Source organism: Diabrotica undecimpunctata, chromosome 9, assembly GCF_040954645.1.
Source record: "Diabrotica undecimpunctata isolate CICGRU chromosome 9, icDiaUnde3, whole genome shotgun sequence".
Lineage (NCBI taxonomy): Eukaryota > Metazoa > Arthropoda > Insecta > Coleoptera > Chrysomelidae > Diabrotica > Diabrotica undecimpunctata.
Genome location: NC_092811.1, coordinates 112,581,278 through 112,603,820, shown reverse-complemented (window position 1 = coordinate 112,603,820; position 22,543 = coordinate 112,581,278). Strand labels below are relative to the sequence as shown.

General features: G+C 34.4%; 1 protein-coding gene across 1 annotated transcript in view; it reads left to right on the top strand.

The window, feature by feature from the left end:
• Positions 1-22,543, top strand: part of LOC140450406 (LIM/homeobox protein Lhx9-like) — a 127,247-nt gene that overhangs the window by 41,784 nt on the left and 62,920 nt on the right. Inside the window, exon 3 of the mRNA XM_072544023.1 lies at positions 17,489-17,662. Coding sequence (XP_072400124.1) covers positions 17,489-17,662 — 174 coding nt within the window. The remainder of the gene's footprint in view (positions 1-17,488; positions 17,663-22,543) is intronic.

Below are 22,543 nucleotides of genomic sequence, written 5' to 3'. Positions count from 1 at the left end.
CTTGTAGTATACTCGCCAGGTCTCCAAACAATATTGAGCATGCTAAATGCTTGTTGAGCTTTTCGTATCCTCATACGAATATTGTCTTCTGTACCTCCGCTTTCTGTTATGACACTTTCAAGATACGTAAAGTTTTCCACATTTTCAATCTGCATGTTGTTGATAGTAAAAAGCGTGTTGTTTCTTGCATTTACTCTCATGGATTTGGTTTTACTAATATTGATTTTTAAAACTTCCTTTATTGGCTTTAGTGGAAAGTGTTTACAATTGATCAGCCATATCTTGGAACCTTTGTCCTAACAGGCAGATATCGTCGGCGTATTCCAGATCGCTTAGGCGTGTGGTTAACGTTCATTGTATCCCTCTTGTGTCGGAGTCTAGTTTGGAGATATCATAGTCTACTGCTATGTTAAAAATAAACGGAGAAAGTACGCCTCTCTGTCTGACTCCAGTAAGTATGTCAAATTCATCGCTGTTGATTCCATTGTGTGTCACGCTGCATTTAGCCTAATTGTACATTGACTTTATAATAGAAATTACTTTACGTGGGATGTTTCTTAGCTCTAAAATTTTCCATAAAGCAGCATGAGATAAGCTGTTAGAAGCACGCTCGAAGTCAACAAAAACCATGTATAGGGGTGTGTTCCATTCAACCGATTGTTCCATTATTACCCTCACAGTATTAATGGGGTCTATGCAGGAGGATTCTGGTCTAAATCTTGCTTGGCCAGCTCGAAATTCAATCTTGTTTGTTAATCTTTTAAGTATGATGGTCATGAAGATTTTATTTATTGCGGTTAGCAAGGTTATTCCTCTCCAATTTTTGCACATTGTGAGGTTGCCCTTTTTTGGAAGCTTAATAATGTTACCACTTTTCGTGCGTGTCTAGCATCTCCTAAAAATACTCTTTCTATCTATCTATTTGGTCATTTGTTGTAGTAAGTAATTCATCTGTCTTGGATCTTACAATGTTTGAACAGTTGGGCCCATTTTTTGTTAGTCGTCTAGTAATTTGGTATAGCTCTCTAGTTCTGTTATGGTGTGCAGCTGTTTTGTTTGGCCAGTTCTTTAGCCTACCTTCCTTTGTCTCTTTTTACATTTCTTTTAACTGCTTTATTTATTGCTTCCCAATCTTATTCTTGACTCGCTCTTTCTTCTACAGTTCTTGCTTACAAAATATCTTTCTTTTGCTGTTTTCTTTCCTAGATAGGATTCCAAGTTTTATCTGACATCCATTCTTTTCTGTTTCTCTTTTTTATCTAGTTTATCTTCAGCTATTTCTGTCAAAACATCTGTCAAATCTTCCCATCTATTTATTTCACGTTCTCTTGTTTTAAGTTGGAGTTCCTCGCTAAATATGTGTCGTTCTGGGAGCCGTTTTAAATTTGTTTAGATTGTATGTTGTTTTGTTGATGTTTTGCGTGATTTTGTTTTTTGCCATCTTGATTTTAATGGTACCGATTACGAGATGATGGTCACTTGCGATGTCTGCTCCTCTTTTATTATGTACATCAAGAAGAGATGATTTCCATCTTTTTGATATGGCGATGTGGTCTATTTGATTTTCTATTGTATGAACTGGTGCAGCCCATGTAACCTTGTAGATATTTTTATGTCGGAAGATGGTTCCACCAATAACTAAGCTATGATTGGAACAAAAATTTGTAAAACGCTCTCCGTTTTCATTTATCACTCCCAGGCCATGTTTGCCCCTTACGGTTTTTATACGGGATTATACATATATATATATATATATATATATATATATATATATATATATATATATATATATATATATATATATATATATATATTGTGATGATGTATTATTTGTGAATGATGAGTAATGAGTGTTTGTAATAATATATATATAGGGTTTTTATCGCGGTTCTCAAAGAATTAGTTTGTAAGCACTTTTTGAAATTACCTTTATTATATCTATTATGAAACACACATATATATCTAACATAACCAATGCAAAATTTAAAATAAACTATCTTTAAATTAAAATTCTTATGAAACTAATTAAATTATATAGACAATGTATATTTTAAACAAACTATTTTTAAAATTGAAATTCTTATGACACTAACTAAATTATATTAACAAAAGTTTGTACCTTTCTTTCACTGAATGCCTAAATGAAAATGTTCTCCAAAATAAAAATTTTAATCACCACTCAATGTCTTCGTTCTCAGCTTCGGTTATCCTTGTTTTTGTGAAATTACTTTTTCCAATTATCAGCTTCCACCAATTTAAAACATTTTTCTTCTTAATAGCATTTATATTTATTCTTCTTTTTAATACACCAATATCCAATCACCAAATATTATATAATTTTAATTTTCAATTGATACTTTCTTCCATTATCCAATTACCATTTTTACATAACATAATTTTTAATCTTCAATAATATTATCTTTATACTCCATCGAGTATTTATCGATCGAATCCAAATCATCGAGTATTTATACCTTCTCAATGTTCCAGAGCCATCTGGCAAGAAATCTTATTCGATTTGTTCCATTTCCTACATATCTGAATTTTCTGGAATAATCTATTTCGCAAACCGGTTATCTTCGGTGATCTAGAGAATTCCTTACTTTTCTACCGAGAATTTTATCGACATTTAGGCTTTTCAGATCAGAATATAAACTTAAATCATTAACTATATATAAATTAAACATAAACTTACACTTAACCCTATTTCACATTCGCAAATTATTAATTTCTCTAACTGTCATTTATGTGTATAGTTGGTTGCCTATGCACATGGCTCACTTAAATATATTTACAATATTATAATTATTAAAATAAAACTTTTTACACTTATTATATGCTAATTTCTTAGGAATGCCCTCATATAAATAATTTTTATAACATTCTCTAGTATATAACTTATTAAAATAACCAAATACTTTTAATATCTAGTATATAACTTATAAATTAATTTTTTAAACACTATTTTTCCTCCTCCTACGTCCAATATCATTTCAATATATACATATATATATATATATATATATATATATATATATATATATATCACTTATGAACACTATATCCTAGGTGAAACTATTTATTTTTATAAAACTCTGGTATTTGATTTTAATCTATTAAGCAAATTCTGCATCTGCTATCTATTCAATACACTCACATACCAAAGTATATGAAGCAGAATATAATTATGGTAAAAAAGAGTTGAAAAAAATAATTAAATACAATAAGAAGCGATTTATTATTTCAATTTAACAAGTCTTGCTACTCTAGTGTAAAGTCCCCGAAAATTATTAAGATAACCATAAACCCGCATTTGATATCCCATTAAGTCGTAACATAAACAAGAGGGCTTTACCAGTCCAACAATAACATATATACCTCCCCGATATGAAAATATTATTGTAGGTTGGTTTACCCAATGATGTTAATTCATCACCCCGATATCAATATTTATATACGGCTTGTGAATCTACACACTGCATGTGATGTAAAGTAAACATCAATTATTTTTCGCTGTAAAGCAATTTTTCTGCTATACAAAAAAAATCTGAAATCGATACAGTTGACATTGGGGAAGAAATTGTTTTTCAGGATAAAACTTGTTATGTAAAGAATTGATGTGATTTAAAATAATGGTTACTTTAAATGCTTTTACTCTCTGAGTTACTCTCTTTCTTGAGGTAACCTTCGGAGATAAATAGTCTATTTTATGTTTTTAACAAAATTTGCTTTACTTCTGACATGATTTTGAATCTTCTGACATAAAAAGGTTTCCTGCAGCCTGCAGTCACAGGAAGTTTCGCTGTTTAACGTATTTAAACGTCATTATTACAATAAATGTTTTATTTATTTTTAGTTTATTAAAAGTTTTTGACTAGCTTATTACATGTTCTTTAATATTTTAAGGTTTATGTATCATTTTAAAAATATTTAACATTTTTGCTGCTTAATGTTAAGTAATTTGTTCCACCAGTACGTAAGAAATTAAGGCTTGTGAATAAATTTGTCTTTAGTGGTACAGGCCATGGTAGATGTGTATAACTTCATATGATAAAAAAACTAAAAAGATGAAGAGTAACATTTCTTCTAAAACTTTTTATTTAAAGCACACTTGATTAAAAACTTTTCTCGCAGAAAATTACAAATTTTAAACACTCTGTTACATTCTAAAATATTGCTCCACACACACTGGCACAAAAGACTCAGTGCACTAATATCATGTTTTCTTCCTTTTTTCTAAAGGCTACAACAACACTGGGCAACAAGTAGACACTTTTCTACAATCACATTAGAAAAAAGGTTTACTTCATGTGAGGATGTGCGTGAGTTAATTGAGTGTCTGCGTGATGCACAGGAGTTGGCTTGTGTAACATCAAATGGAAGGTATGAAAGAAAACAACCATACTGGTGGAACGAGCAGCTTGAAAATCTGAGAACAAATTACATGAGAGTAAGAAGAGCATTTAAGAGGTTAAGAAGAGTACAAGCAGGAGATTTTAAAGACAGAATAAAGAATTTAATGTAAATGCAGAATGAATACAGAAATGAGATAAGAAGATCTAAGCAAGAATTTAGCAATCTAAGCAAGCTTGCTTCAGGATTTAGTGACAGATATCTGGAGGCAGGGCTTCAAGATTGTCTGTACTGAATTAAAGGGAAAAAAGACATCCTACCCCTGCCTGAAGAGCAGAAACTCCGTTTAATACGGGAAGTCTTTCTTCAGTTGAAGGATAGACGTGAAAGGGTTATTGGTTTCGTAGATGCGGAACCTTTTACTGAATTGGAACTCTGCGAAGCTGTTGGACGGATTAAGATCCGAAGGGTACCTGGCATAGATGGAGTCGTGCCGAAGACAGTAAGACTCGCCGCACTAAGATACCCGCAGGTTTTTCTGAGATTGCTAAACAAACTGCTTAAGCAACAGCAGTTTCCAACAATGTTGAAAGAAGCTAAGATTGTCCTTATCCAAAGCGATTTCGGCCAATTTGCCTTCTTAGTTAGATAGCTAAATTGTATGAGCAGCTTGTAAAAGGCCGCCTTGAGCGAGAGCTAGAAGAAAAGCATGCGCTGAGTGACCGCCAATATGGTTTTAGGGCCAAAAGGTGCACCATAGGTGCGGTCACAGAAGTAAACTTTTTAGTTACGCAGGATATAAAAAGATGGGTGGCTCTCATCCCGCTTGACGTCACTAATGCCTTTAACACGGCATCATGGGAAAAATCGTGTCCAGGCTAAGAGAATTGGGCGTTAGTGAGTACCTGGTCAATGTAATTGACAGATACTTTACTGACAGGTCCATAAGAGAAAAAGATACCAGAATCAGTTTGTCGCAGGGTGTTCCGCAGGGTTCAGTACTAGGTCCCATCCTGTGGAATGTCCTGTACGACTGGCTGTTGAGGTAACAGGGGCCAAGGGGATGCACTCTTGCAGGTTATGCCGATGATCTCGTACTGGTTGCGAAGGCGAGTCAGAAAACGGACATGGCTAATGCGACTAACACAGCCCTGCGTCGCATTAGTAGGTGGATCAGAGAGAACGGTTTACAGCTAGCGGTGTATCTATCTCAGAAAAATGAGGTGTTAGTTCTCAAAGTTCGAAGGCGTGGAGGTTGCACCGGTTAAATCGATTAAGTATCTGGGAGTCTGGTTATCAGAAGGACTAAGGTTCGGAGTACACATCCAAAAGATGGTAAAAAAGGGAAACCGAAATCTGGAGGCGTTGATATGGCTGATGCCAAACATTGTAGGCTCAGGTAGCACCAAAGAAAGGTGCTAAATGGAGTCTTCCAGTCGGAAGACTCCATTGTGGCTCCAGTGCGCTGCCCCTTGTGGTGTAGTGTACTGAATACTGTAAAATACGCTAAGCTGATGAATACTTCGCAAAGGCAAATGCTCCTCAGGGTATCTAGCGCATATAGAACGGTTTCAAATGAGGCTCTATATGTCGATGGAGCGGTGATACCGATCGTTTTGTTGTGCAAACAGCGAGTGAGTGTGTATGCAAGGAGGATGGATGGAAATATAGATGAAAATGAGAGAGAAAGAACAATAGTAGCGTGGCAGAGATAATGGGAGAATGATAGTGGAAGGGCAAGGTGGAGGAAGGAGCTTATTTCCTATTTGATGCCGCGGTGGGAATGTTTGTTCACGAAACGATCGAGACTATTATTGTCCTAAATGAAGAAAGTACTGTTACTAAGCCTAAGCTAAGAGGAAACAAATTGCACTACCAGAAGGCTGTTTTCACCTGCCAGAGCTAGCATATTGTGGACATTCATCTTTAAATAAAGCAAAATACCACGATATTCAGCATTTGAAAAAATTTTGCCTTGTAAAGTCTTAAGCATATTTTGACGAACTGTTAGATGCCTAAAGCTTTTCATTTTATCTATTACTACCTAAAATATAGACTACCTTTTCTGCATTTTTAGTTTCATTTTAAGACACGTTAGTGGACCCTCATCCGTTTATCCCGAGATTTCATGACATGGAAAGATAAATAAATTTATCTCTATCTATCTATACAGCCCTTGCTGTCCAATTTTTCTACATAGACCTCCTCTTCCTTCTTCCACATCTCTCTGTTGTAGGCAGTTTTTATCCACTTCGGGCCTGAGTGTTTCTTCAAGTCATCATCAAATAAATTTATAATTATAGTAATTTTTGTAAATTGATAACCCAAAAACATAACCTATACTTTCACTGTAAGTTACTGCCTGAATTAGTAACCGAAATGAAGTGCTCTTTTTTATTAATTATTTTTATATCTAGTTTTAAAACTTAAAAACCTAATTTATCAAAACTAGTTGTTTTGTACCCTCATCCTTTTAGCCCTGAGCTCTTCATATAAGAAAAAAGAAACTGAAAGGATTGATTTCTCACATAAAAGAGGATTTTCGAGTTCCACAAGAGCGTATAGCGCATATGATGTTAATTCTCTCTGGTGATATATTTGGGGTTTCTGGCAAAACTCTTCTTCTTTTTACACATATTTGTGAGATACGAAACCAAAATAAAATCAACAATTTAATTACATGTAAAAATTCCAAACACTTTGGGTTTTGTAGCCAATTAGTGAAATTGATATTCTTTGTTCCAAAAATTCTACTGACCGAGAACGTCGTCATTCATCTGAAATGTTCGGTAGTAAATTCTAGACGATCAGCGGGACCACACTTTTCCATTCAGATTTTTTTAAGTTTTACATAAAAGCTCGGGATTCTTTCAGATCTTACGCAACGTTTTAACGAGAACAAATTCTTGAGGGGTTCATTAAAATTCTTGAGGGGAACTTTCGGTAGAGGGCGCTTTTGAAGGATGTGTTTACAGTTGAAATTTAATTGGACGTGATTGATTTTCTACTAGTCATGATACTACCTGCCAATTCCGTGTATTTTTGGGTCTATTGTTTCAAGTGGGTTTCTGATAAATATCGCGTTGGATAAAACAAAAAGCGTTAATTCAAAAATATGCACTTTATAGCTGGTCGAAATTAGACGTGAAATAAAGTTACAAATAAACTTTCTCACGGTTGGTGGTGCAAAGAGTTGGTTTGATTTTGGAAAATAAACTATATATAGAATGTTTATTTTTAAAGCATATTTAATACAGTAAAAACAAATATACTAATTAATTGTGGTAGTAGAATCTACGGCGTCGATATACAATGATCATAGACACTTTTTTGATCGATCCTGACAAATTGTTAAGTTTACATAGTATGTAATAGCAATCGTAAAATTCTTACATTGCACCATTATACAGTGTTATAATGTTCATTGTGCGTCAAAGTAATAAGATCTGTAAGTACATCTTCTTCTTCTTCTTCATGTGCCATCTCCTCTAAGAAGGTTAGCAACCATCATGGCAATTCGCACTTTCGATACCGCTGCTCTAAAGAGGTCAGCAGAAGTGCAGTTAAACCAAGCTCTCAAATTATTTAACCAGGAGATGCGTCTTCTTCCGCGACTCCTTCTACCCTGTGAGTACATATTTTATTATTATTAGGGAAATCTGTTATCACAGTATCTTAGAAACTTCTTCTTCTTTGTGTGCCGTGCTTGTATTCAAGCGTTGGCTATCGTCATATTGACAAGCTGATGAAATGATTCTCGGTCGGCAGCTAGATGAAACAGTTCCTTGACCGTTTGACCTGTCCATTGTCTAATGTTACGCAGCCAGGACAGTTGTTTTCTTCCGACCCAACGTTTTCCTTCGATTTTGCCCTGAATGATTAACCGGAGTAAGCGATATTTAGGTCCTCTCATGATATGACCGAAGTATTGGACCTTTCTCATTTTGATGATGTTGATCAATGTTCGCTCTTTGTGCACCGTCTCTAGCACGCGTTCGTTAGATATGTGTGCTGTCCACGGGATTCTGAGCATGCGACGGTAACACCATATCTCAAACGCTTCTAATTTGTTAAGATTTTTCATTTTTGTTGTCCAGGTTTCACATCCATAGAACAAAGTGGACCAGACGTAGCACTTCAATACTCTTAGACGTGTGGTCAACGACAAACTTCTACTGCATAATACAGAAAGCCAGTTATTAAAGTTTTTCCGTGCGAGTTCTATTCTGGTCGAAATTTCCTCGTCACTTTCAACCCTGCAGTCAATCCAGCTACCCAGATATCTAAAGTGTTCCACCCTTTCCAGGATTTTGTTATCTAATCTTAGTACTGAGTCTTCGAGATAAATTTTTCCGACCACCATCCATTTTGTTTTTTTTTTGCGTTGATTGTTAAGCCCTTTTCAGTGCATTCGTCGTTTACAGCATTCAACAGAGTTTGAAGATCTTCTAGACTCTCTGCCATTATTGCGGTGTCATCGGTTATCTGATGTTGTTAATAATTTCACCACCGATCTTAACACCTTCGCGGCGATTATTTAACGCTATTTCAAAAACTGGTTCAGTGTAGGCATTAAACAATATCCCTGTCTGACACCACGCTTAATAGAAACTTTAGCTGAAACCTCTTGGTCCACCTTACCACAAGCGGTCTGATTGTAGTAAATATTTTTAAACAATCTAATGTCATACGTGTCTAGACCAACTGAGTCTAAGCATTGAAATAATAATGTATGTGGTACTCTATCAAAGGCTTTTTCGAAATCTATAAAACATACGTAAATATTTTTCCGAAACTCAATGCTCTTTTGTAAGAGTATTCGCATGCAAAAAAAAACTCGAGTACCCATACCGTTTCGGAAACCAAACTGCTCATCACCAGTTATCCCCTCACAAAGTTTATATATGCGACAATGCAATATTTTCATAAAAATTTTGAGCGCGTGACTCATTAAACTGATAAGTCGATAGTCGATAAATAAATCTTAGAAACACAATGCATAAATTATACCAGCCATTTATCGACACCAGTTTTTATCATCAAAAATATAAAATATAATATAATATAATCATTTGGAATTTGATGTTACTGAAAATAACGATGAATTATCTCAATCTACTTCACGACCACCTTTATCTTAATCAGCTACAGACAGTAACTAACAAGAACCAATCTATCCATCCAAACTACAAGCAATTGTTTTCAATTCTCTCAATAATGTCAAATTAGGAGAATACTTACATGTATTAGGGACTCTAGTTAGTCCAAACATCATTCTTTTTTCATCAAGAATCACCAGCAATCGTATCTGTATTAAGTTTTAAAGCAAACCAATCGTAGATGAATTTTTTTTAAACAATGGAAGTTTAATCACTGTAAACAATATACAAATTCAAGTCCGTAGACTAATTACTAATTATTAATTATTAATAGATGATATCAAACAAGTCGCGGATAAGCAGTGGATGGAAATTGCCAAGAGTAGAGATCAATGGAAGCAAATAGAAGAGGCCAATGTCTAGCAGTGGACGAATACAGGCAAAAAAGACGAAGGTGTTGCAGACTAAGTATTCTACCCAAATTTCTCAATTGATAACATTTAGAATTGAGTGTTTACATACATTCCAACAATGAGTCTTAGAAGATAAATAAGAGTCGAAACTCACTCCTAAAAACTTTACATCACTACAATTTAAAATACCCTTACCATTGCGCCTTGAAGGAAATACTTAGATCAGGTTTAGTAGAATTTGCACGGGATGTAAATGGCAAAAATTTAGTTTTGTGAACATTATTGAAAAGGAGCAACTGATTACTGGCCAATCAGAAAACGTCTCCAGTGAGTTTGTTATTTTATCTTGCAAAAAATGTATGTCTTTATCGCATTGTTGAGTCATCGGCATAAACTGATACAAATGCATCAGACATTACATATTGTAGTTCATTAATATAAAAAATAAATATTATCGGGTCCAATATGGAGCCCTGTGGTACTCCAGTCTTAACTCCAATTAACAATCGGAGCAGACATTGAAATCTTGAAGTTATTTTTATTCTAGCTATTTGGTGCCGGTCTTTCAGATAGAATCCAAACCAATTATGAGCAACTCCCCTAACACCATATTTGTACAATCTATCGAGGAGTACATCGTGTTGCACACAATCAAAAGCACGACTGAGGTCACAAAAAATGGCAGTTGGATTTTCACTGTTTTTAATTAAGATTAAAACTTCCTCATAGAAACTGTTACTGGCTGTGGAAATAGAAAATTTATTTCGAAATCCATGTTGATGCTTTTTGATAATTTGGTTTATATCTAAAAATGATAAAAGTTGTTTTAGCATTGCATATTCAATAATCTTAGATACCACAGATGGAACAGAAAATAGCCCAAAATTTGACTTTAATTCGGGATCACCTTGTTTTAATACCGGTAAAATGATAGAAGTTTTCAGCATATTGGGAAAAACACCAGTACTAGAAGAAGCATTTATAATGTGAGCAAGTAGTGTCAAAATCTGAGAACGCAATTTTCTTAATTACTGTAAGTACGTGATATTTCATCAAAACCACACGATGCTTTATTTTTAATTTTATATTTTGTTATGTCTAAGATATCTTCCTCTGTTAAGATATCGTCTTCTGGTGCATCTATAAAGTAATCATTAAATTTTTTTGATAATGTATCTGAATCTGTAATCCCAGTATCATCTATTTTTAGACAGATATTTTTGTGATTTTTTTGTTTTCCATTAACGTCATTTATAACAGCCCATGTGGTTTTGTTTTTGTGAGAGTATTCAGAGAATTTGTTAAAATAAAACTGACCCTTTGTGGTCTCAACAAGAACTGTGCGCTGATATTTTTTTGTCTATATAGAGTTTTTAGCTCAGGGTATGCCTTACACAAAATATACAAATATTTCAGACTATCTGGAAAAGATTTTACTTCTTGTGTGACCCATGTTTTTTTTGGTTTTGGTAATGTTTGATTTTTCTAATAGGATAACTAATATTGAAACAGAACGGTAAATTATTATGAAAGACATTATATTTACTCTCAACATTAGTTGCATGATAAACATCTTGCCATGTTTCTTCACTCAAGAGATTGTTGAATGCATTTATAGCGCCTTCATGTGTTACGCTATAAGTATTTCGAACTGATGTCATAGTAAGATTAATAAATTTCAACCTCAAAAGGAATATATCGTGATCCAATTTAGTATTAACATTTACAGTACCTATACAATCATCACAATTTGTATATACCTGACCCAAAATATTTCCGCATGTGGAAGTCGACCTTGAAGGTGTAAAGTTCCTGGGTGATAATCCATAAAATGCTAGAAGACCAGAAAATCTGTGTGAATTATTTCGTGTCGTGGAATTTACATTAAAATCGCCTGTTAAAAATATAAATTGATTTGATTTACAATTGAAATTTAAAATAAGATTAAGTTTTTCATAAAATACATCAAATTTACCTTTAGGAGATCTGTAGCATACTAAAATTGTGTGTTGATTTGAATTATAATGCCACTTCAGTCCAGATACCTCAATGTCTTTTTCAACACAGTACTGATCGAGTAAAGTGGAACTTACTTTAATATCATCCCTTGCCCAAACTGCAACGCCACCACATGTATATTGGGATTTACTGAAAGAATTTACAATCTTAAAATTTGGAAAACTATAATGAATCACCTCGCCATCTGCTGACTACGTTTCAGTCATACAACGAAATTTTAAATCAGACTCCTTATAATCAGCAAATAAACAATCCATTTTAAATTGATTTAGTCCCTGATTATTTGACAGTATGAGATCGCACTCATCCCTTCCTTTTTTCTGTTTAAAAGTCATTTCTTCATACTTCACTTTATTTGCGTGTGTGTTGGGCGCTTCATACAAAACCTACTTACATAGGAGCCTACTGGCCATAGTTTTGGGTCCATCGCTATACCGAAATTTTGTTTAAAAATTGAAACTTTAAGAGATAAATATAATGTTGGGATGCTTAGCCGTTAATGACGTACATATTACTTCTGGAAAGTGTTTTTCTAACATCTTATTATAATTCTTAAGATTTTCTGCCGTTGTATGTTGGTCTACTCTAGTAATATGGAGATGACTAAATTTTGGGACGCCACTAATTTCGGAGTTCTCATTATTACCTATAACAATACGTCCATTCCTTTTTTTGTGTCTAACCATTTTCCATTCTTGACCACTATTATTTGTAACCAAATTTGTATTCTCAATATTTATCAAATTTTCGTCGTTTGTTAAATTAATAACATCTGAACATTTTGCTTCCGTTTGTATTCTTAAAATATCAGCTGATAATTGTTTATTATTTTCGATTAAGGAAACAACTTGTTTATTTTTATTTAACATTTTTAAATAGAGTTTTTGTTGAAGAACTCCTTTCTTTATCAATGGTTTATTAAATTCATATTTTGTTGAGTAGTGGCCGACTAGTCGGATAATTGCATATATTTAAATAAATTTTTATCGCTATTTGTTGATTTGATAGTATAATGTCATTCTCATTAATAATTTTCTTTAAACACCTGATTTCAGTTAGCTTCGGATCCTCATCGTCAGCCTCTTTATCCAAGATTTCGTTTGCTGGATCTCTTAAAATATCACTTTCTTCACAGCATATAACTTTTTCATCGTCGATATATTTAATACGTTTTAATTGTTTCAGGCCGCCACTATGTGATAACGTTCCACATTTTGCACATAAAAGACCAATTTGTGCAACTTTTAGGCACTTTTTACAGCACTTAACTACCGAGTCGTAAACACGAACACAAAGACCTTTTTCGAAAGTTGTAAAAGTGGCTTGCATGTCGAGCCTGGACTTGGCTTTATCATTTTGAAGCTTTAAATTTTTACGACAAAATTCGTAAACTTTTTCAAATTTTCAATGTACGTTAGGGATGAACATTCTTCTTCGCGGGGAGGCAATAGTCCAAAAACAAGATCTTAAGAAAGCTTGATGGATCATTGATACAGAATAACCGTTTAAGGATAAATTTTGATAGAATTAGATTATTTGTAGTAATCATCAATCTTAGATAGATGGCAACACTGCAAAAAAAAAGCAGAAAACGTTACTATTGTATTAGGCATAAAGGGTAAATATATAAAAAGGTTTCCCGTTGAAAACCTACTGTTAATTTATTGCTGCTTGAAAAAAGTAAAAGTGAAGATTATAATGAAGTGTATGCTTGTATGTAAAATCGACATAAACAAAGTCGAAGCTGATGGGATATAAGTAACGAGAAAATATAATTTCCCTGCATAGTAGCAAAAGCAAAGACAATAAAATAATAATTTATTAGAAAAATAATTATACCTTTTTTAAATTTCGTACGAGCGCGATCTGTTTCATTTATAAGCATATCTGCATAATAATTATAGGCTAATGGATATGTCAGCTATGCGATTAAGTCCTCATTTTACAAAAAAAATAGCGAAGACGTAACACCAACCGGGTACCACCCTGCTTATTCATTATGTAAATATTGATAAGGCACGCAGAAAAAATTTAATTATTGGAATGGAAATATCCTGGAGTAATTGGCATGTAAATTGATTTTATAAAAATTTTGATCGGATCAGATAGGAATCCGAAAGGGCTGTTTAAGTCAAAAATATGTACATAAGTGTGCATGTGAGAGAATATCTGTAATACTTTTATTACAGACATTCACTTTTATTATTACTAAGTATTAAATTCGAGTTTTTTTTGACATCTTTTTCATATTTTTCCTTTATTTTTATTTCTAACTTTAATTTCTAAAAATATACATTATACTATTCAGACGTAGAATGGAACACAAAAAGAAGAAGAGGCTAGGAATAATAGTGAAGATGACCATCCAAAAGAAAATTTGAAACTATGAAGTAATAGCACCACGAATAATAACAATAATTAATAGTCCAGTGGTCAGAGATTTGGCCCCTAAAAATCATACAAACAAGTTGAATTTTGCCGAGAATATCAACTTTGGGACCCCAAAAAAGATGCAAAAAAGTTTACCATTTTATCCCCGGGCTTCACCCCAAAACCCCACTCGTAGGGGGGTAAAAACGCAAAAACATTTATATACCAAGAATGTGTAAGCGTAGAAAAAAATGTTTTAAATAAAAAATGTAGCTGAGACAATTTTAAACAAAAATTTTAATTAGCAGTTTTTGTGTAGAATGAACTGTTCTCTCACAAACAACACTTGAAGCGACAGGCGATTTTGAATGTCAGTTGCTCGCGCGAAATCAATGTTGAATAAAATTTTTATCATTTCGACGGTAAAAAATATGTATCTTTTGATTAGTGTGACCTATCAACAAAGATCAAAATACATTTCAAAGGTGAGGAGTGCATCTTTCCTATGCAATTTTTGTATTTTGCCGCAAATGAAGTCAGTTTCTCTAAATCTGTTCAATAAATAAACTTTGCGTGATTTTTGCCATTTTTAATGAAATTTTTATTACTGGAGATCAGTCTTCGAAACCTATAACATGAAAATTCGAATTTGATTTTTGGTATTCGATCGGCCCAATATCGGGCTACTTCGGTTCCATCTTTGTTGGCGAACCACAAATCTTAGAGGTTACATCGATGAGGACAGTTTCTGCATGTAAGAAGATGTTCCATATTCTGTGTTTCTCCGTTTCTCCGTCACAGTTCATATTATCTTGGTCTATTTTTCCCCATTTTGCCTTGTTTGATTTTACTGGAGCGACCCCTGTTCTTATTCTATTCATAGTTTTCCAAGTCTAGGGACTGGCCAATCCATTGAACCTGGGGAAGAGGAAAATACTCAGGCACTGTTCCAAGGAAGCTTTTCCTGGATTTTAGTCGCGTTCGTGGTGTTCAAGCTTTGTATAGGGCATGCCGCTCGTCCGTGATCTGTTTAATTTTCTATATGTGCTCTGCAACGCCTCTGCGTGTTGAGGGTTCTGCAAAAGCCGCTGCTTTATATAGATTTGAGAGTGGAGTTGGTATCATGCACCCCGTTACTATCCCGCATGTCTCATTTAACGCAGTATCAACTTGCTTGGTGTGGGCAGACCTGAACCAAACGGGGCACGAATATTCAGCAATTGAGAAACACAGAGCCTGTGCTGTTGTTCTTAAAACGCCAGGACGTGCACCCCATTTACTTCCAGTTAGCTTTCTGAGTATGCTGTTTCTAGTTGTTGTTTACCCTCTCGTTTTTTTGGAATGTTGTCTGTAGGTGAGGAACTCACCTACAGACAAGGTGTACAGACGAGTTCAGAGTTACTCCAAGATATATAGATTGGTTTGTGTGTATTACTGTATCACTATTCCACGCAATTTGAAGTTTTTGCTTGGCTTCCTTTTGCTGGCCGCGAAGGTGGAAAGCGCAGACTTGGGTTTTAGAGAGATTGAGTCACAGGAAATTCTGCAGGTAGTACGCTGTCATTGTTTTAAAGGCAGTTTTGAGTTTCTTCTCCACTTCTTTATAACTATTTCTTTGAGCACATATTGCAAGTTTGTCAGCATAGAGGAAGTGCTTGGTTTCGGTCGGCGTAGGTTGGTTGTTTGTGTATATATTGAAGAACATTGGTGCTAAAACACTTCCCTGTGGGAGGACGTTTTTTTGAACTCTCCACCTACTTACTTTACCCTCCAGCATAACGGAAAAACGTCTGTTTTGCAGTGTAAGGAATATACGATCTTACCCAGATGGTGGTCATTGAGAGTGTCGTATAATTTGCGGAGCAAGGTTTTGTGCCTTACTGTGTTATAGGCTGCTGCCAAATCTATGAAAGCAGCCCCTGTTATAAGTTTTTCTTTAAAGCCCTCTTCAATGTGTTTTGTTATTGCGATGACTTGACCGATACAATATTTGCCGGATCTAAATCCTTCATGTTGTGGGTTGAGGTGCTTGTCGACATTTTTTTTCTATTCTGGAGTATGAGTCTCTCGTATAGTTTGAAAAAGTGACACAACAGCGAAATAGGTCTGTAGCTACTGGGATTTTCTGGGTCCTTTTCTGGTTTTATCAAGACTATTACTTTGGATTTCCTCCATGATTTTCTAATTTCGCAGGCTTTATAGCACGTGTTATAAAGTTGCAAGATCCAGTTTTTCGCTCCTTGGCCTCGATGCTTTATTTGTTCACTGCATATATCATGCATACCTGCAGCTTTCCTATTTTAACGTGTTCATACCGTTGTGGAGTTTTTTTTAGTGTAAAAGGAGTTCCTAGGTGGTTTGTCTCCAAATCCAACCTTCTTTTAATGTTTGTTTCCTTATATCGGTTCGTGGTTCTTCCATTCATAAGGAGTTGAGCAGCGACTTATTTTGCTGTAACCTTGCAAGGTGATTTATGTTCTTTTGGATTACCGCTAAGTTTTTTTACAAGTTTTTTTCTGTCTGGCTTGACTTAGCTGTTGGAGTAGTACTGCTCCGATGTCAACCGTTTCTTGGCTAAAAGGGTCAGTGGAATAGAGGGTTTTGTATGTTCTCATTAGTTCTTTGGACTCACTGGACAACCCGGGAACATATTGTTGTCTACATACTCTAGGGATAGCTTCTCTAGACACATTTATAAGTACCTATACAAATTTTTTGTAGTTCTTTACTTTTGGTTCAAGACACAGCAGCTCAAAACTACAATTTCATGCTATATGTTGTAAAGATTGAGTTCTAGTTATAGAAACTCTATAGTGGCCAGTCAGTGAAAGGGATACATTGTATTGATCGCATAAAAATAATTCTGACTAGAAGAATGAAAAAAAATAGAAAAAAACATCAAGAACGAAAAGAAGAATGTAAAGAAAATAAAAAGTTTTAACAGTGAGGTGAAGAAATGAAAAGATACGATAAAAACATAGATAAAGGAAAAGTACAAGAAAAATAAAACTATTCAGAAAGAGAGAGACCTATTTTATGATGGCACTTTAATTTATATTAATATACTGTTGTTTTTTTTTATTGTTTTAATCAACTGTCATATATTTTTGTAATAAAACTGGTAATTTATACGTTATTAATTATTATTGTAGATCATTGTACAATGTAGAAATGCTTAAAAGGTATCGACGATCATTTTACATACATATTAACCTATAAATTATTTTGTTTCAGAATGTTTGCAGTCACAAGGTGCGGTAGATGTCATGCTGGCATATCGGCGAACGAATTAGTAATGAGAGCACGGGATCTGGTCTATCATCTTCACTGTTTTTCATGCGTTTCTTGCGGTGTACCATTATCGAAAGGTGACCACTTTGGCATGCGGGAAGGCCTTATATATTGCAGGTAATTATCCATCGAAAATAAAATGCTTAATTACTAGTTTTGCTACTCAGGTGGACGTTCAGGAAGTTTATAAAAAAAACGGGCAAACTTCAAGTGGGTGAAATCATAAAATATAAAAACTTCTATAAAAACGGGCAACTGTCTTTGCCGCGGCTTAGGTGGCGTATAAAAAGAACTCGAATGGACAACTAGGCAACCTCTATGTAGGTGCTTACGTATTATTACAATATTAATAAATTAAGTAGAGAATTTGTATTTGAAGGTATATTGATGGTTAATGCAAAAAATAGTTACAATGTAGATCGTAAACGATGTAGGTCTGTGGCGCACTCAGGGGGGTTTTGGGTTTTTCAGAGGGGGTTTAACCCCCTCCCAGGGCATATTAAGTAAAAAATATAAAAAGAATAATAGGAAAAATGTAACTTGTCTTTCACACACAATACAAAAAATCCAAAACTCTAATTTAATAATAAAATTACCACTTTAAATATGTAGAATACAATAATTATTGTATAAATACACAATAATTAATAATATTTTTCGTTATATTTATATATAGATACCTAATATTAGGCTCATGACAAAAGTAGACAGAACGAGTCTGTTGCGAGTAGCATGCGCCTATAGGACTGTATCTGCGGCGGCCTTGTGGGCTATCACGGGTTGTGATCCTCTGCTTGTGTTAGCAGTAGAAAAGATCTCTATCTAAGAAGAGAGCATTTGACAACAGCTATAAAAAAAGAAGAAAGGGAAAGATCAATGGAAGAGTGAAATAACAAGGAAGATGTTGCCCAGTGCATCAAGATGCTGATCCCGAGACTAAAGGACTGGGTAGATTGTCTGTTTTAGGACGTATCTTCATAGGTTCAGAAAGACAGATACAGATAAATGCCTATTGTTACTCACACAATGCTTAAGTGTAATAGATGTACAGTGAAGAGAAACATAATGTATAAAGAAATAGGTGTAAACCCTGTGACTGTAAGAGAGATGATCGTGAAGATGACAGGAAGTACGGAGGGATGGAATAGTGTTCACAATTACATTCGAGCAGTCATTAAAAAGAAAGAAGAAAAATAGAAATACCAACCGGAGAAGAGAAACACCAACCGGACCAATGACAGAGATAAGATCTAATTACTATTTTAATGGGAATAAGCCACAATTAAAGGTTAAATTAAGTTTATTGACGTTTGAATCTCCACTTCGGAATTCTCGAAATGAGGTAGGTGCGCTAAATATTGCCTCTGTTCTTAATAGTGCCTAGGTTCGTTTTAAATAAACCTGCTTTTCCCGTTGACCCTATGCAAGATATATTAAATTTTTTTGAATTTTTGTAATTAAGTTTAGGTCAGTACACTCCAGTGGTTATTATTTTTTGAATGGCATGAATTATTTCAAACGAAATTTTAACTTACGGATTTTTTTTCTGAACGTCATTTGTTTCTAATACTGCTATTAATAATAATTACTAATATTGCCAGTGACAATATTAGGGACTAAATATTAAACTTTTTGCAACATGCCAAGTAAACAAGCTGAGTGATCAGAAGAAGATCTACGCTCGGCGCTGCAAATCATAGCGAACCGAATGTCAATCAAAGGGGCTGCCAAGCATTATAACATTCCTCGCTCAACGCTAGGTCTTTATCACAGAACACATAATCCCGTAAGAAAGCTTGGAAGATCACCAGTGTTGTATGCAGCACAAGAAAATGATCTTGTCGAAAGAATTTATACATTAGTTGAAGTAGGTATGCCTATTACAAGCAAGATTCTACTGAAAAGTGTGTTACTTACGCTATAACAAATCATATCCCAAATTTGTTTTCTAAAGAGTCAAATAAAGCTGGTAAAACATGGCTTAAGTAATTCTTGTGCAGTCATTCAGACGTAGCTAGGCGAAAAGCTCAACTAATAAATACGGCTCGAGCCTAAAAAATGAATATAATATTCGTTGATGACTTCTTTCATAAACTGAGAGATACCATAGAAAAACTAAATCTATTTGACAAACCTGGTAGCATATATATTACGGATGAAAAAAGAATGCAGATTGATAATCCATAAGCAACAAATTGTTTTTTTTTAAAGGAGAACAAAACGGGTACATTTAACCGCACCCAAACACGGAGAAAACATGTTAATCCGCAGGTTGCAGAAATGCGCTTGGTCAACCAGCACAATAGTTTGTGCTATTTAAAGGCCAAAGGTTTAAACCTATATGGACTGATCACTTGCTCCTGGCTCAAAAGCTACTGTCACAAATAAAGGTAGTACGACATGCGAAGCTTTTTTTTGTGGCTTGACCATTTCTTTTCATTTAGAAATCCTGGTGCTACCCTACTAATATTTGATGGAGCTTATGTGTTTCTATGATGTTTTCTTCATAGCAACACGTCACACAAGTTGCAACTTATAAACAAATCAGTGTTTAAAAGCTTTAAGACATTTTGGGACCAAGAAGTTCTACAGTTTTTAACAACGAACCCTGGCAAGGCGATTACCAAAATGAGGTTTGGAGAAATTTTTACTCTATTTTAGCTCAAAGCAATGACATCATCATCACGTAGCGCTACAACCCTGGATGGGTCTTGGCTGACTGTACAACTTTTTTCCAATTTGTTCGGTCTTCCATCAACCTAGGGTCAAATGGAATGTTCATTTTTCGGAGATCTGCTTGGATGTTATCTCTCCATCGCATTCTGGGACGTCCGAGTGGTCTTTTGCCTGTGGGAATCTCCTCCCATATCAGTTTTATAAGTCTCTCGTTATGCAGTCTGTGCACGTGGCCTGCCCATCTTAGTCGCTGTGATTTAATCGCTTGGACAATATAGGCATCATTGTAGAGTGCTTTTAATTCTATATTGGTTCTGATCTTATACTGGTTCTGGTCAGACGCTATACCTGAAGCTGCCTTTACACCACGTTTGATCACTCACAGAGAAAAAGACGAAGTAAATCACAGTAGCCTTCAAGATTTATCAGATGTTGTTAGAAGTTCTAGCAAGTCGGTTGAACCCGCATATAAAAACGAGGCGAGTACAAGCGGATATCAAGTGCCAGAGAAAACTAATAACAAAAATAAAGAAGCGTTTAATTACTGTCTCAAGTAGTGAATTACTATCAGATTTTAGTATTTACGATGAATCACTTGACGATGTCTTTAGTTAAGATATACCTATGAAAAGATCTAAGAGGAGCAGCAGCTCTGAAGATGACAGTCCACTAATTAAATTAAAATATAAACAGAGAGGCAATACAGTTACAAAAGAAACAACAAAATGTAATCCGGGGTCTAATCAAGTGAAAACTTCTTACTCCAAATGCTTAAACAGTTCTTTTAAGGATAAAGGACTGCTGATTACACCGGAAATTAAATTATCCACCGTAAAGAGAAAGCTAGCTTTAAACAGTAAACCCATCAGTTACCAAAGATTTGTTAGCACCTATACCAAAATTAAATAATCCAATCAAAGTTGTGAAAAAAGCAACGAGCAGTACGACAAAAAATCAAGTAATGAAGTTTCTTGGTATTGTTTTCTTTGTAACATCTGCAGTAAAGAAGATATGCGCTTATATATAGTGTGCTATTGTTATATTCACGAGGCCTGTGTAGGACTGACTAAGGGTGACAAAGAAAAGTTTACTTGTCCACACTGTTCTTTAGTTATATTTTTCAGAAATGTTTGTTACGTTTATATTATTTAATTTCCTTGATTTTCTTAGAAAAATATGTTACTGTTAACTGTAGTTCTGAAGTGCCTAATGTTGACATGTATGGCAATAATAGGAGATCTATAATCCAAATATTGCCATTCGCAACATCAGTAAAAAAGTAAGCTTTATTTAGTTTTTTGATATAATTAAAATATATTGTTAAAGAAAATACATTTCTTTACTACTACCCAAATTTGTTTTCATTTATTAATACAAGCGTAGGATTTATTTAGAACCAAACGGTAAGGTGGCAATATTTGGCTCACTTACCTTACAAACATTAATGTCAAACGTCAATACACTTATTTTAACCTTCAATTGTGGCTTATTCCCATCAAAAATCGTAATTACTTTAAAATGTCACAAGGAAATCATCCCAACACATTGGCTCAACCCCTAATGAGACGTACCGTCAAGCGAAGGTTACGCAGGCATGTGATATGTCTGTCAGATTTTGGAACCTTAGTACTATTCTATGGTGTAGTGTACTGTAGTAGTTGAGTTTTCCAAACAAAACCTTGGATAAGTAAAAGAAAACTGCCACTGTTTAGGTTTCCTAAATGTTTTGTTACTGCCATTAACATTTGTCCTTTGCAAAATTTATAGATTGCAAATTAAATTGGATGTTTAATAATAAAAGACGCTTTGTAAAGGTTTTTTTTTTGTGTGGTTAAAACGATTCTCTCAACAAGGACTATCAAAAATCACCGTGTAGAGAGTTTTCCTTTATTATTTCTCAACTTTAGGGGTAAAAATTGAAGTCATATGGTCCACCATAATATTATCACAATTATTATTTGTGGTGTTTCCCTTTATCAAACGTCCACTTCTGCCCCAAGAGTTCGGTTTGAGTGGCTTAAATCCAGAAAATTTGGATAACAACTTTTAAGGTTTTTTGTGGGTGTTGAAAACGATTCTGTAAACAATTACCTCAATACAAGTGTTTGTGAAAAGAAGGGTGGGTGACTAAAAACTAAAAATTCACTAAAAAAAAATTGTAAAGGATTCTTGTGGGTTCTTAAAACTTATTACTAAACCAAATTAATTATCACAATTACCATTTTCAATGTTTCCCATTATCACCCCTTTCTTTAAACCCTTGAAGTGTGGGTGAGTAACTAAAATCCAAAAAATAAATTTTTTGTTTTAAGTGAATACAAT